Source organism: Wasmannia auropunctata, unplaced genomic scaffold (assembly GCF_000956235.1).
Source record: "Wasmannia auropunctata unplaced genomic scaffold, wasmannia.A_1.0 LD335634.1, whole genome shotgun sequence".
NCBI lineage: Eukaryota > Metazoa > Arthropoda > Insecta > Hymenoptera > Formicidae > Wasmannia > Wasmannia auropunctata.
This window is the reverse complement of record NW_012027256.1, coordinates 1,311,677-1,327,036: the sequence shown is the minus strand read 5'-3', so window position 1 is coordinate 1,327,036 and position 15,360 is coordinate 1,311,677. Positions and strand designations below refer to the sequence as shown.

Below are 15,360 nucleotides of genomic sequence, written 5' to 3'. Positions count from 1 at the left end.
TAACGGACAGATATACTTATATTCATTAATTTTTTGATAAGAAAGATTTATATCATCTGACAATGAGAAAAAGAGTACAAATTCTCAAGGAAGACGGAAAGGATCTCGCAAATTGCAATAGAGATCGAGGAAATTACGGAACTAAAATTTATAGATTGAGAAATATAGAATAAGTAAAAAAAAAAAATTGAAAAGCCAGATTGAGAAACAGAGTTGTATAAAGAGAAAACTATTTCCTCTTACGATTATTTACGACTAAAATATGCTTGAAGAGGTCATTCTTTTCCCGAGATGGAAATTAAAAGCGCGGCCGGTCTTTCCAGCCGGTCTGTTCGACTGGTTTCTATCCTACTTGTCGTCGGCTCATCTCAAGTTGAAGGCCTCGACGTCGTTGACGTTGGGGCAACAACCTTGGCATGTTGCGGCTTAGAAAACCCATCGCATTGAAAAATCAATGTGAAGGTCGACCTGATCACTTTTCCTTTCGCCAAGTTTCGCTTAAGATGAAATATCGTCATTTTTTGTTGCGGCGGTGACATCCTCGTGACAATGACATCGTGGAAAATACTACGCAACAGGAAGCAGGTTGCGCGGGCGAACGTAACGCATGACGATAATGTCATGCAAGATGCGGGTTTCCCAAAGACACGCGATGCATGTCTCCCAGTCCATAATTCTGTCGCATGGCAGTGATAATGTCCTTATGTCGGTCGACGATGACGAATGAAATGGCATGTCGAATCACGCGAGAACTCGCGGCGATAGTAAAAGTAGATAAGTTTAGAGCGACTTTGTGTGTGTATTGAATAATTCAGCAAACTTGATATTATCCCATATTATGAAATTAACAATCATTATTGCAGGAGATATAATTGAATTTCTACGTGACGAAATGGGAAAATGTGAGATTCCGCCGAGGCGAAGGCGTCTGACAAATTAGATTTCTACGTGATAAAACGAACAATAAAATCAAGACAGCGATCAGACAAGTCATAATATAGACTGGACTTTACGTTTTAATCGAAAGCGTCAGTACCCGCAGTATATACGAGTCTTCGATGAATTGAATTAATAATGACATAGCGGATATGTTCTATTATCTAATACACGCGATACAGCGCGATATCAGCGCGCCTGTCAAAATATTGCTCGGTTTATAACGTTAGAACTTTTACATTGCATAAGTACACGTTTTGGTTTTTAGAGCATGACTGATGCCGGTACACCGTTCGCATTCTGAGCGTATCGGTTTCGATCGATAGAAAACCCTGTAGAGATCACGCGGTATATCGTGACTAGCGAAAAATCGGGACGATATCACCACCAGAATGGAGATTAATCTGAGACGAACGAGCCGATAACTCTCTGGGCGCGGCTGTACCTTCGAGCAATTCGAAGACCAACGCTGGCTGCTGGATCGCTTAAATTGTTTCGAAGAATAGATCATCCCATGGTACGTTTTCTACAGGGTGTTCCAGATAAACGGAGATATTTGAATATGTCCGTTATTCGCCCGCACAAATCGTAAAAGTAGAAAAATTACGAAAACGTGTACAATTTTCATAAAGATTTATAAGTAAAATTTCTTGTAAAAATTTCGGTATACTTTGTGGTATACTCCGCGATAGTAAAAACGATTGTAGTGTATTTTATTCTGGGAACAGTTATTTAAAAAAATTTTTTTTTTAGAAATAATTCGCGTGGTTATAATTTAAATGATTATATGCACTGAAGAATTTTTTTAAAACATAATGTGTAGTATAATTCTTATTTATTATTTCACTTTGTATTAGTTATACGGAAGATAAAAATTCTTTCGTCGAGAACGCCCCATATATTTCCGACCAAGTCGCAGAGGAGTACTGTTATTACCGTGCCGCTTCTTTCAATCCAGGTTGAAAGGCTCTATCGAGAAATCTCTTTCGGCATACAATCTAATCATGATTTATCGACACGCTCTGTACGATGAGTAAGACTGTCTACTGCCACCGCTTGGAGAAAGTTAATTTGTCATTACTGTCGTTATGTTTTGCCATGTAAAACTTTTTTTATGCGCAATTTTTATGCAATTTTCTTTTTTATTAATGCTCCCCGATAAATTCTCCCCGCGCCGAGAAACGATTTATTTTTCAACGTTGCTTTATGGGCGCCGATGCATCTCTCGTCGTCGACGAACGAACGAGCGAGCGAGCCAATATTCATTAAAGCAGTTAATGTCCTGTTAAGAAAAGGACTCTTCCAATCTCCATCGATTCATGAGGCAGGATCAAGTTTCTACTTTGTGTGGGAAAGAGAAAGTGTACACTCCACCGATACTAATTTCTTCACCTCCGTGTAGTCTTGCGTTTATTCCTGAAAAACGATGTCACGGTACGCTGCGGTGTATTATTTGAGGTCGTACACTAGTAAATGTGGAAGGTTAAATCGCAGGCAAAACGTGGTAATCGACTGTGAGCTGCTAAGACCACCAGCACTTAGTGCGTTCACTAAGCGATTTTTACTTCCGTAACCAGCGGGACGTGCCGACGCTATCTGAGAATTCAAGATACCGAGGGTAACTGTGTACAGTCGCTACGGCGGTAGTTACGCGAGTAGGCTAGCGGTAAGCCTCCCACATGGCATATTTTACAACAGGCACGTAGAAAAATTACCGTGAATTCGCATTCGTATCATTCGCGCATTAGTATTATTTTACCTCGGCAAAATCTTACAATTTCTTGTCCCCTTTTATATAATTTCCTTCTATTATATATATTTTTACTGTATCTAGAAATTGTGTGTAACCATTTCTTCCTTCTTTTATATTCTCAACGCTCCTCTTCTTAGCTTCATACTTTTTTCCCCTTTTAATTTTATTTATCCATGTTCTCCCTGCATTTCTTTCCTACTCTCCTATTTTGTGTAATTTATTTTGCTACATCTTTTTCTTTACGTTCGTAGAAAACTGTTCCCAGAACAAAATAAACTACAACTGTTACCACACTACTCCAATATATCCGAAACGAATCGATTTATTACGATGTCGTAATTTAATTTTAATGTATAAAAATATAATTTAAACGCGTTTTTGAAACGTATAAGATATTTCTTGCCGGTCTGAGAGCCCCTGTAGCTTAAAGGATACGCTACAAGTTTTATCCAACTCGGAAATGGTGGTCACATCAGTGTTCCTAGTTAACGGGTGACGCCAGGCGAGTGAGTCAGCGCACGCATACATGCAAAGGCAAATGACTCCATAATATGACGAGCTATAATGAAAAAAAAAGCATCAACTTTCCGACAACGTGGTAATATTAACCTTTTGATTATAGCCGCTACGATAGTGTGTGTTGAAAAAGAAAGGCTCGTCCGGATGGCGGGACTTGTATTTGAACGATCTAATTTTTAAGCCAAGTTGTTCATGTCGCGTAAAAAATTCGCAGCCACAGCCTCTATTCATCGTGAATCGTAAATTCTTTTTAGTACTTAATAAAACGTCTTGTTGTATGTCATTTGCAATTCTCTTCAACACGAGAACAACCACCGCTAGCTGTAAGGCTTCCTTTTTTATGCAGCCATCGAGCTATGATATCTCAAATGCAAGGCTTCCTGTGACTTTCGAATATCAGACACGATATCATTCGTATCGATCTTCCAAATAAAATTCATGTAAAACTCTTTCTCAATTTCCTCCAAGTTCTTAATATGCTAAACAGCTTGATAGTTAAATCTCCGACGAAACACTTCCACTTGTACATGGAACGGAATGCAAATTACGCAGGAGGGGAAGAATATTAATAATTTACACCGTATGGGCAATGCCGCGATAAAGCAATCTCGTTCAAAGCAACAATCGAACGGATTGGCGTACACACGTACTGATTTCGCGTCGCAACATTATGCACCGCGTAATCGTAAATCTTGCATTCGCGGAGCGCCATAAAAAAAAATGTTAGCTGGCAAAAATTTTCTATTCCCTTTCACTTACAGTACACCGCGCGTGATGGTGACGCAAGCACGACAGCACCGCGAGTTTCCATCGCGTATCCTCGCGAGATCATGCATCGCGTGCGCGATGCATACTTCAGGAATGATTATAGTCTCCGTGTAAAGGAAGACACAGCTATACAGAAATCATCCGGACGTTTCACCTTTCGGCGATACTTGGTAATTTGATCTCGTTTTAAATTCCAAGTAATTTGGAAGACTAAAATTTTAATGTAATATATTCAAATTGCAAGTGTATTGGCAAACGCGAATAAGATCACGTCCGGGACCTTCCGCCCGCAGCTGTTAACCGAGTTATCCAACCCGTCCTCACCTCATTTCACGTTGCCACGTTCTTATTGGACATCTTACTGTATTCCACGGTAGAATAACTTTGGTTTTGTCAATGGTCGGATTTGCGGTTTCGCGAGCATCTCATAAATTTTAAAGCGGAGTTCTAACGGCATACCACAAGAGAGTATACCTACCTACGAAGTGACCAAATTACATATTGCTGATAAGGCTCGTAAAGCGTTTCGTTATCGAACACGTATGCCGTTTGAACTTTGAATTAACCTGGTATTAATTTTATCTATATACGGATCCCTGCAATCTTATCATGAATGTTAATTTTTATTACGCGTTATTAAGAAGATAACAGGCAGAGTTTACAAACTCGCGTAACTAATTAAAGTAAACAATATATAACAAAAAATATTTTCAGAAATAACCACGTATCATAAAAATATTAGATGATTCGAGATGATTATTTCATCGATAAATTTAAAATTCGTGAGATAAAATATTGTGCAACTATATTTAATCCGCGATATCTAATGTACGGAAGATCAGATTTGTAAAATCGAATTAAATGTAAACAGGGCGAAAGATATTGCGGTTTCACTTATGCATATTATGTTTTGCATAATCATACGGATGTCGTATCAATCAAGAATCTAATCTGAAACTTAACGTGATACGATATTACGCGAAATAGAAAACGAGAATAAATCTCACTTGAACTTGCCTCACTAGCTATATACCAACTCGATCTATCTATCTTTAAAATCTGTTGCAGCCGCTCACGAAAAATCTATCTTGCGTTTCTAACGTGAAGTAGGTAGTTTTTCTTTTAGAAGGAGGGCAATCGTCCTAATGTCGCGCGAGTATGGGAGTTCCGTGTGGTGTGACGAGCGCCCGCGTGCGCTGCCAAAAATACTCTCAACTGGTTGAAAAGCCGAACGGCTACTGTCCGGTTTCACGTATTTTCTCCGAGTTCAGGCATGCGTTAGCGAATCGTTCCAAAATATTAATTAACCATTACAACCGGGAAGACGTTTATGTCAAGTCGACTGATGTACCTCCGACTTTCTCTTTTGAGCGATATGCAACAACTGGTAAATAACAGACAAACGAGTTGTTTGACGATATTATGACGTAAGGGCATTGTAAAGGCATCGATAGAAAGTCGAGAGGACGGGAAGATACACAATGCCTTCCCTTTCCTGCGCGGTAATTAAATTTAAATTTAATTCAATGACTAGCGATCCGGCAATCAGTGCGGCGATTACCGGATACTCCGTACGACTGACTCCATAAAATTCCACAAAGATCTACTTTCTCTTTATACGGACAATTCCACGTGAACTCGCTTGACCTCGAACGACCGACTTCAACATCCACGAATGTCGTTCAACGGAGCATCCACGCATCGCGATACGGAGTGTCGATGACCAAACACGGCGGAAAATAATATGTGGACCGGAGCTGAAGGGCAATAAAATCGGAGCACGGAACGCGGATCGACGTGTTCCACGTATATAATTAAATATATCATAAGTATACGATTGATCGCGAAACATGCGCGGCTTTCCGGTTTCCATGATCTTAATCTCAACGATAACAACTATTATTATTATTTATGTGCTTGGCTTTATCGAATACGGTCGAGAATTGACATAATATCGAAAATAAAACATCAAAGCGCGAGTAACGTAACTTTTTATACGACGATTTTCCTTTCGTCTTTTACCACATGAAAGGAAAATCCAGCATGTAGTAAATGGACGGTTTCTCGTTCGAAAGGCAAGCACGATCATAGATGCATTACTCAGATTAGACCAATAGCGTTCGCTGTAATTGCTTCATTGTTTCATTGTGTTTTTCGGTGTAACAATAACGGGACGAATATCACAATGAATCTCAGTCGTGCCGCACTACGAGGGAATTGCGGATGGTCGGAATTAGCTTAAGGTGTTATCTCGCATGAAAAACTTTTCAAGAGAGGCAGATTGGAATTAGACTTGAGTTAGCAACAACGCGCGTAAAATATTGAGATAGATGCAACCTGAGAGTTCGCGCCAAGCAGGAAAATTTAGCGTCTCTCCTCGGAGTCGGTATACTACACCTGGAACACCGACTTTCACGTTCTAAATTCCATTATCTTTACCGCGCACTTTTTACGACCACGTGCCTCGAAACAATGCTGCTTAATCGGCAGTTTAGATCGATCCGCGCGGTGAGGCAATCTGTTCGAGAGCGAGCTCCGCAGAAACTTCGTCGTATAATAATAATTATAAGATAAAGAAACGATAAGTTTTTCTTTAGATGGCTTACCAAAATGCATATCCACTATGCCGAGAGGGAAGAACGGCGCACCGTTGTACGTCAGCGCGAGGATGAAATAGCACGCGTATCCACAAGAAGAGGAACTACGAAGAAACGAGGAGCGACCACGCGCTGCAGCACTACGAGCACTCACGAGCTTCAGTAACGAAGCGCATCTTTCTTTTTTTTTCTCTCTCTCTCTTCACAAGCGGCACAGACCGACGACGAGACGGCGAGAAGACGGGTTGAGAGACACACCGTTTCTTTCATTCGCCTCGAATCCCCGGTTCCCCGCTTCTTCGCGGCGGTTTCGTCGCACTCGTGCTCGTCACGATGCATGAATGACTCCTTCGCCACGCCGCGCCGCGCGGGGTCACGGCAGGGTTCGTTCGCGGCAATCGGCGGCGGTGGCGTCGGAGAAACCACGTCGAATGGACCGCGCGAAGAAGTTTGAGCTGCGAGCGTTGCCGTGGTATGTCTCGGTTAGATGGGACGGACGGACGGACGGACGGATGGAAAAACGAGTAGGAGGCGAAGGAAGAAGGGGAGAGCCCGTACGGCGGCCGGTTAGACCCGTAGGAAGAGACTCGTCTGGCTGACCCACGATGGATCACGATCGTGGATTCTTCTTCCCAAGAAGAACCCCCCGTTGCTTTTCGAAAACGGAGGGATCGCTGAATGCTGATGAGGGGCAAGATGCCGGTGATACAAAAGCCGGAAAGCCGAGCCACGCGTGGCGTCGTCGCACAGAGCTATACGTGAGGGCTGTCGCGATCACAAATCGTCGAACACAAAAGACGCGCACCATTTGCTTTGTTTAAATATAGCGATGCTCTAGAAAAAAAGAGGGATGGAAGAACTAGACAAACGGAAAGAAAAGAGATGAGGGAGAAGGAAGGAGAAAGAAACGCGAAAAGAACGGGGAGATGAGCGTGGAGGGGAAGGAAGAAAGAAGAGAGGACAAGGAGGAAGGGAACCTTGGATCAACGTGCTCGTTCTAACGTTGCCCGTCCACCGGCGGCGACCGTGGAACGGCGAACTCTGTCGGCTCGTGCAGCCGGCAGGCAGCTGCTAGCCTCTGAGCGCGCAACGAAGCGCATCGTTTGCGTCCGAACGCGCCGAACGCGAGCCTTCGGCAAAGATCGGAGCCCGGAACAAAACAACAAACGTGGGGTACACGCCGACTGTTGGCTCCCCACCCTAGCTGGGTACGCCATCACATCCGCTCCTCTCATGCCGTTGCGTCGACCGGTCTTAGGCAGCGAAAATTCAGCCCCGTACGCACGTGCTCAACTAACGCGGCATTATTCTTAGCACGTATTCCGCCGAATCGTGCCGCTTCCTAGCATCCCCGCTTCGCCGTTAACAATTAAATCGGATAATAAATGGGTTGCCTGAGCTAGTGAAGCTAATTCATCGGAGCATATTTATACTCCGTTTCGCTTCGTGCATTTTACGCTATCCAATTTACTCTTAAAAAAACAGGAAGACAAGAACAAATGAACATGCGCATGCATAAAAATTACCCGAGGGAAACTTGAAAGAACATTCACCTTTCTTTATAGAGATACATAATTTCTTAATATTTATTTGTTTATTATTTAATTCTAATGGAAAAACTGATCATATGTTGCGGAGCATATGCTAAGTTTCTGTACAAACGTTCTGTTCTATAAGCGGATTGACTTTCCCACAGTAAAATAAAAGAAAAAAGATAAATAAAAGGGAGACTCAAAGAGACATCTGGCATATCGTCCATAAAGTGTACCACATGGCGAAATTTGCCTCCGAATAAGAAAGATAGAAAAATACTTGGTATTTCCTATGTAAATATAATAATAGAAAGCAATACATTACTTACCATGTGCTCTACTGCTTTTTCCTCCAGTTCTGGCAGAGTCCAGTTTATGTGGAAGCTCAAAGGTTGAAGACGCGACTCCATTTCTCGTAACCATTTTCTTAGACATTTCACTTCGCGTTCAAAGTCTATTGAAAAGAACAAATCGAGATTACGTATACATTAATAAACTATGTGACAAAAGACATATGATTTTTTACGGAGCAACAATCCATTACCTGCTGATATATCTTGTTGACTAGATACTGGTTGGTCTATGGGGGCCATAATTTGCTCAACTAGTTCCCATTTTGCATTCAAGTGATCTACACGCCACGCCACTTCATCTTTTAAAGCAGGGGCGCGAGAAATTAACTTTTCCGCTTGTTCATTGAACAATTTGCGTCTGTAAGCCTTGCGTCGCAGCTCCTCCATATGAGCCTAATTAATTTAAATTTTTTAAAATTTAATTATTTTAAAACGCGAGATATATTTTGCATATGTCAGACTTGATTGATACGTACTGCACGCAGACTTTTGTCTAAAAGATTTTCTTCTTTAGAATAGACCAACTCTTGAAGAATTCTTAACCACGAGTAAAGCTCTGAAAATTGATTGCTGACTTCCTTCAAGTTCCACGATTGCGTCGACACGTCTGTTTCGTCCCATGTTAGTTCACCATTTGCTTCCTGAAACATTGAAAATAAATGTTCAATAAAAATGAAAATTGTTCAACATTCATATCTCGCGTTACATTTCTGTATATAAAAAAAAAACTTATAAGATACCTCAAACTCTTACCTTGCAAGTTTCGATTAAATTAGTATCCATAATATAATCATAATTAGATCTTATAGCCGCCCAAAAGTCATCTTTGCAGTCTTCGTAGTTTATCCACATTCTTTGAACATTTGCTTGCTTTGGATCTTTCCTAGAAACATACAACAGTTGTTGGATTAATATACTAGCTAATTTAAATTTAAAAAAACATCAATGTATATACGATTAAATGAAAGATTTATCCATGACTAATACTGGTGACTAATATTAATAGAGACAAACCTTTTCTTGGTAAGACTGTTGTACATTCTTTCCGTCGTTGTTCTGACATGTCTCTGCCTTTCTAAGCTTTGACTATTTGGCTGAAGTGACGTTAGTGAGGTATTCATTTTTGCCTTGTGGTAATAATCTGCATTCAAAAAACACCAAACGTAACAAGATTATTTTTCTCCAACTTGGAACAAAGCTATGCAGAAATTAAAAATTTTTTTATTATAAAATGATATTCGATAACTCGGTTCATTATATTGGTGTAAAGAGTTTGCGCACATATAGATACGTTTTGTATCGTGAGATTATTTATATTGTATAACACTGTCGCAATTCCTTTTAAGACATGTACATATTACTTGTCAGAGAAGTAGGAGGAATTTTTCGCACATTACACTCCAGTTGATTCATTTGAATATAACCCTACTTGTGAAACAAGTTTTCGTTCTTGGCGAACGGCGATTCTTGGCGCCGAGCGCTAAAATAGCAACACGGCGCGAGTCCTTGCGTGAATGTGCCAATTCCAGAAAAAGAAAAAAGGGGAGAGAAGAAAGTCTCGCGGAGCGGGGCTCAACTTTGCCATTTGTCCGTCGCCGTCGAGATAGGGCCGTGAAGGCGCGCCATAAATCAAGGAAGCATGCTCACCCGTGTTGTCGACAGTCATCAGGCCCTGATTAGGTTGTTTTTGGTCCGGTAGCGCACATCACCGCCGCGACCGCTGGGAAACCGCGGAGAGTTGCTCGATGTCGGTGGTGGCTCGCACGGGAGATGTCGGTGGTGGGGTATACCCGCGCACACATCCGTAGATCGTAGGACACACCTGCTGTCGCCACGCGGGGGAGAATGTCACCGGGCAATGAAAAATTTCATCGCTCGCGATCAGGGTACACCCGCTTTGCGCTTTCCCCGCCGACCGGAACGAAGGGCGCCGATGACGACGACGACGACGACGGCGGGCAGCAGCAGCAGCCGGGTATCAGCAGGATCGTGCGACCGGCTATGCCGACGACATAACCTTCCTCCTCGGAACGTCCGGAACACGCGACACGACGCGAGACAGATCCGCCGGAGTTCCCACGGCGACAAAGAGCCGCCGCATACCAATAGCGCACCCCGTACCGTACGCGCGTTTCGGTGTTTCTCGTCCACGGCACGCGCGGCAATCCGACGGTTTGTGTCGTGCCTCTCGACGACTCTCCCGGGGCCGCACACTGCCCGCCCGAACGCGAGAACACGGAATTTACCGTCCTCGACGGCGCCTCGACGGCGCCTTGGTTAGCTGTACTCGACGTCGAAGAGGAGCCTTCCCCAGATAAGCATTTTCGGAGCAGCACGTAACTCCCAGAAGGAGAGGAGACCCGCACCGCAGGTGCAGCGAGCACAGGTGCGGCGCCGACTAACGGAAGTCTGCCGAACTGACATATCAACGGGGCGTTATCGATGCACGATAAAACAACTGATGGCGAACCAACCTGTGCGATCCTAACCTATGGATTACGTGGGAGATCTTTTATTAATTCTCTAGAGAAAGTATACGCGTAACATTACGAATATGACAACGACGAATTACTTGGACTTGGACATAAACAAATTGTTCGAGCAGCACACCATTAAAGAGATCGAGGAGATTCAGAAGAAGATTCAACTGGAAAGTGACAGGAAGAAAATAGAATTACGGACATTAGTTGGGTAAGGCTCGTCCATGTAGCTCAATTCTGTTCGATTTTTTTTTAATATTAAAATACATACTATTCTTTATCGAAGTTTGTCTTGTTATTAAAATTTACAAGAAAACGCATTATTTAAAATCGAAGGGCCATTATATCAAATTTCTTGAGAAGAAACAATTAATCTGTGTTTTTACACTAACATTATAATGATTTTACGTTACATGATTTTCAGAGAAAGATATCGGGACTTGATATTGGCTGCCGACACAATTGGGAAAATGAAGATAACGTCTGAGAAAGTTACCGCGAGAATCGCTAATATAGAGGATAAATTTAGGGAACTGCAAAAGAAATACCTTATTGGTTTCAAGACGGAGCCGGTCGAAGATAAGCTAGACAAGTATTCTTTTTCCGTTTGCATATATTTGAATGTTAAGTTCTTGTTGAAATCTACAGCTGTAATTTTTTTTGTAGAAGAGGGCATACGTTTGACTCCATCATTATCCAAATCAAAATCCTGATGGACATTCCGCAAGACATTTGGACGAGCATCGAGAATCAGAATTTGTTATTTGCCACGCAGTTGTACATAATAGCGCAGCATATAAATTATAGTCTAATGTTTGAAGTCGGCAGTGCCGAGCTGTCGCGTAGATATCCAATTGTTTCGAAGCAGTGGGATGTTATTATGCAGTTTAAAAACATTATATCCAGCGAATGCAACAAGATATTGCAATCGTTGGATGTTTCAACCATAGTTGGTATACACATTGTTGCTTATTTTGTGATATCTAATTATTAGTTACTGATGATATACATTTGCCTTGTAGAATGCTGCAAACTGCTTGGCGTCTCTCGTATTTTTAAATGAATCGTCATTTGCGGATCTTTTAGAAAGATTAATATCTACGAGAAGTCATGCCATTGAATCGGTCGTCAAAGGAGAGAGTCACGACAGTGTTAAAAATAAGCTGAAATTGTGTATGAAAATACTTATACAAACTGTCCATTTGATATATTCATGTTTTATAAGTAAGTATTTTATTTGCTTTATGATCTTAATGTAGCGCAAGCAGAAAATTTTATTTCTGACATTCTATTGTACATGTGATTACAGATGCAGATAATGCGCCTGGGGGCTTAGTCTTACAGTTTATAACGGATATAAAAGATCAGGAGGCATATTCTTTGCTATCGCAGCTGGATTTAGATCAAGATTTACTCAACGAGTTCCTGCCATCCGTTACCAAACATCATAAACCATTCGTTCAGGATGTACCAAAATGCTTTTCTCTATCAGCCCTTCAAGATAGCGTTAAATCTTGGTTGAAATGGGTGAATGATTTTTCTAACGTCGAGGTCGCCAAGTTATTAGACTTAATAGTTTCTATTAAGGGTCTATATAACGTTCGGGAAGAAGCTATCAGCGTGAATCTACCAGAAAACTGGAATTCCATATGGGAAGAGCTTTCATTGCCGAGAATAAGTTTCTGGATGGAATTCTTCCAGCCTATTATAACTAAACGAGCTAAATGTAATTTTATATATATATATCTCTCTCTAAGTATATATAAAAAATGAAGATTTTTGTTGTAATATTATTAATGATAATTTGTCAACAGGTATTATAACGGACAAATGGACGGATACGCTGACCGATTTAAAATCCGATATAGCAGAATTGCTCGATAAAGTGGCACATGATAAATTTGAATTTCCGGAACACGATTTACGATGGTTTGTGTGGAAGGATTCCCCCACTGACATTCCACAAAAGCTTACAAAGAATGGCGGATTAGATGACAAGAGATCCTTGTTAATGAAGGCTAAAGGATATTCCCCGAACGTGATGAAATTGTGCGAAAAATTTGATGAAAGTCTACGTGCGCTGTTGTCCGATCTTGAGCACTATTTATACGAGACTGAGCGAGTAATAACAATAAAAGACAGTTTATTTTCGGCGAATGTATCTTTAATTGCAAATTCGTTCTCCGATCGTAATGAAGTTCAAGAACATTTGCAAGCAATCAGCACCGAAAAGATCCAAGATCTTGTACTGTTTATAAAGAGCACATGCGTCAATGATAAGCCCAAACATGGTCAGAATGATATAAACGCTATAGTTTTAGCAAGATTTCTCTTTGCTTTAACTACTCTGTGTCCGAATTTAAATATGTGTTTTACATCGTCGAAAGTATCTGGGCTGACCATCACGAATGTCAAGTGGCAGGCTGTTTGTGACAATCTGAAGGAAGAAAGTACTTGCATGTGGTCCATTTGGGCTAATGTATATAAAGTTAAAATATCTGAACATATGAAGAAATATATATTAAGAGAGCCGATGGATGGGTTGCGTGTTCACTGGATCGTAGCGGAATGGGAGAAAGTTACCATCGAGGAAGAATCCGGAGAGGGAAAGCGAATAAAGTCTGAAATTTTAATACCGTATCAACCATCGATACCTTTGCAAAAATTCCTGACTGCCGTCTGCAAAGATTTAAATAAGATTATACCTCATACACTTCCAAAGTAAGTAAATAATGCAACACCAGCTGATTCGAAGATTCTGATACTTTTATTTATTCATGATTTTTTTCTGTTTTTCTTTTCAATTTTAGGAGAGTACTACAGCAAATTATCGAAAGCATTATTACCGAATTATTTAATTATTATCTTAATGCATCTAAAAATCTAGACCTCAGACAAAAGCAAGCGTTTCAAGTACTATACGATATAAGATATTGTACATTGCTCATGGTGCCACATGAAAACAAAATTCTTAATGAATTATCAACCAAAACGTGCGATGCGGTGCTTGCGAAAATAGACCCGTTCGATTACGGTGTCTTTAATCCGTTTATTAACACCAATGTTAAAAAATCCGTGCAAAGGTCTTTGGTTAGTATATTATTAACAAAGCTAGAGATTTTATGTAATAACAATGAGATTTATAATATCTAATTTTTTAGTTGATATTTGGAAACCTGATCAGTCATTTGGAACAATTGCATTCGATACTGGGTGCGCGTAATGAACACGCGAGCAGTGACAATGGGAGGACCGAACCACCTGCGGTACTTGCAGTTTGTACAGGAGCATCATGGTTCCCGCCATTAACTGTAACCGCTCCAACAAGGAATTTGCCAATTTTGTCGATGCCCATACCTGATAAAACACAAGTACGTTTACTTTTGAACCAATATTTTTACATTCCAGTTATAATAGCAAAATTGTCAAGTTAAAATAGTACATTTTCTAATTATTTTCTATACAAATATATATATACCTATTCTTAGATTTTACCCTTTGACAGAGATAAAAATATCACAAATATATAGATTTGGTAAGCCAATCTTGCATGGTGTGATTTTGCATTAACGCAACTAATCAATTAATGCAATTACATAATTTCTTTTTTCATGTTGCTAATTATCTTGCTCGTCATTTTTATTAAAAAAACAAAAACAAAAGATTAAAAATATTTGAATGGATTTTTTTGAAGAGTCACATTGAGTCTGTTAAGAGAAAATAAACTCGTAGTTATTAGACATACAATATAAATGCAATTAGGATAACAGCTATTATATAGCTAAATTTTTAATATAATTTAATAAATGTTTCTGTAAATGTCTACTTTTGTGATATCGCAGATGATGCTAATATAATTTTGTAAATATATAAAAAGAATAAGTAAAGATTATCTTTTACATTGAAATACATATTTCTTTACAGCGCAAGAAAATAACAAAAGAACACGCGAAAAATGATTCTACCAGTGCAATAAAATCCGGAGCGGCTGCGTTTTTCGGTGCAATGGGATCAGATTGGTTCGGTAGTAGCAATTAACTCTATTTTTCTTATTTTAAAAAGATTGTAAATATTGTCATATATCATATATATTGTAAATAATATGTTAGTAAAAAAAGATCTTTTTACCATCTATTATCTGTTTTATACCAATTAAATAAATTAATTATATAAATAAGTATTAAAACATTTAATAGAATGCTCGATCTTTGGATGCGATTGATTTATGTCAAACCAAAAAGTTGCAACATTTCTTTCTCTCATATTTTTCAATCTTTCTTGTGTCTGCTATTATGTTTTTACAAGATAACTAGAGATTCAAATCCAGATCTTCTTGGACCAGCCAAGCGACGCTACTTGGAGCTTAAGTCATCGGAATCATTTATTTACGAATTCTGCGAAATGGATGCATTCTCAGGATCA

General features: G+C 40.1%; 2 protein-coding genes across 4 annotated transcripts in view; one reads left to right on the top strand and one right to left on the bottom strand.

The window, feature by feature from the left end:
• LOC105456571 overlaps nt 1-15,360 on the bottom strand; it is a 64,319-nt gene that overhangs the window by 27,053 nt on the left and 21,906 nt on the right. Inside the window, exons 1-6 of one of the 2 annotated variants that reach the window (XM_011700714.1) lie at nt 10,106-10,481; nt 9,473-9,599; nt 9,212-9,341; nt 8,935-9,099; nt 8,650-8,851; nt 8,435-8,559 (exon numbers count right to left, since the gene is read on the bottom strand). In XM_011700714.1, coding sequence (XP_011699016.1) covers nt 8,435-8,559; nt 8,650-8,851; nt 8,935-9,099; nt 9,212-9,341; nt 9,473-9,599; nt 10,106-10,124 — 768 coding nt within the window. In that variant the 5' untranslated portion in view covers nt 10,125-10,481. Of the gene's footprint in view, nt 1-8,434; nt 8,560-8,649; nt 8,852-8,934; nt 9,100-9,211; nt 9,342-9,472; nt 9,600-10,105; nt 10,482-15,360 lie in introns of those variants that run through there. The other variant, XM_011700715.1, reaches the window with a different exon arrangement.
• LOC105456572 (conserved oligomeric Golgi complex subunit 1) lies at nt 10,937-15,136 on the top strand. 2 transcript variants are annotated; one of them, XM_011700718.1, is made up of 10 exons: nt 10,937-11,149; nt 11,363-11,530; nt 11,605-11,887; nt 11,961-12,162; nt 12,248-12,664; nt 12,753-13,659; nt 13,749-14,028; nt 14,100-14,309; nt 14,427-14,473; nt 14,863-14,952. In XM_011700718.1, exons 1-9 carry the CDS (start codon nt 11,013-11,015, stop codon nt 14,466-14,468), a joined length of 2,646 nt encoding a protein of 881 aa, XP_011699020.1. In that variant the 5' UTR covers nt 10,937-11,012; the 3' UTR covers nt 14,469-14,473; nt 14,863-14,952. The 2 variants fall into 2 exon arrangements, with proteins under 2 accessions (XP_011699020.1, XP_011699019.1); XM_011700717.1 differs by lacking the exon at nt 14,427-14,473 and having other exon boundaries at nt 14,863-15,136.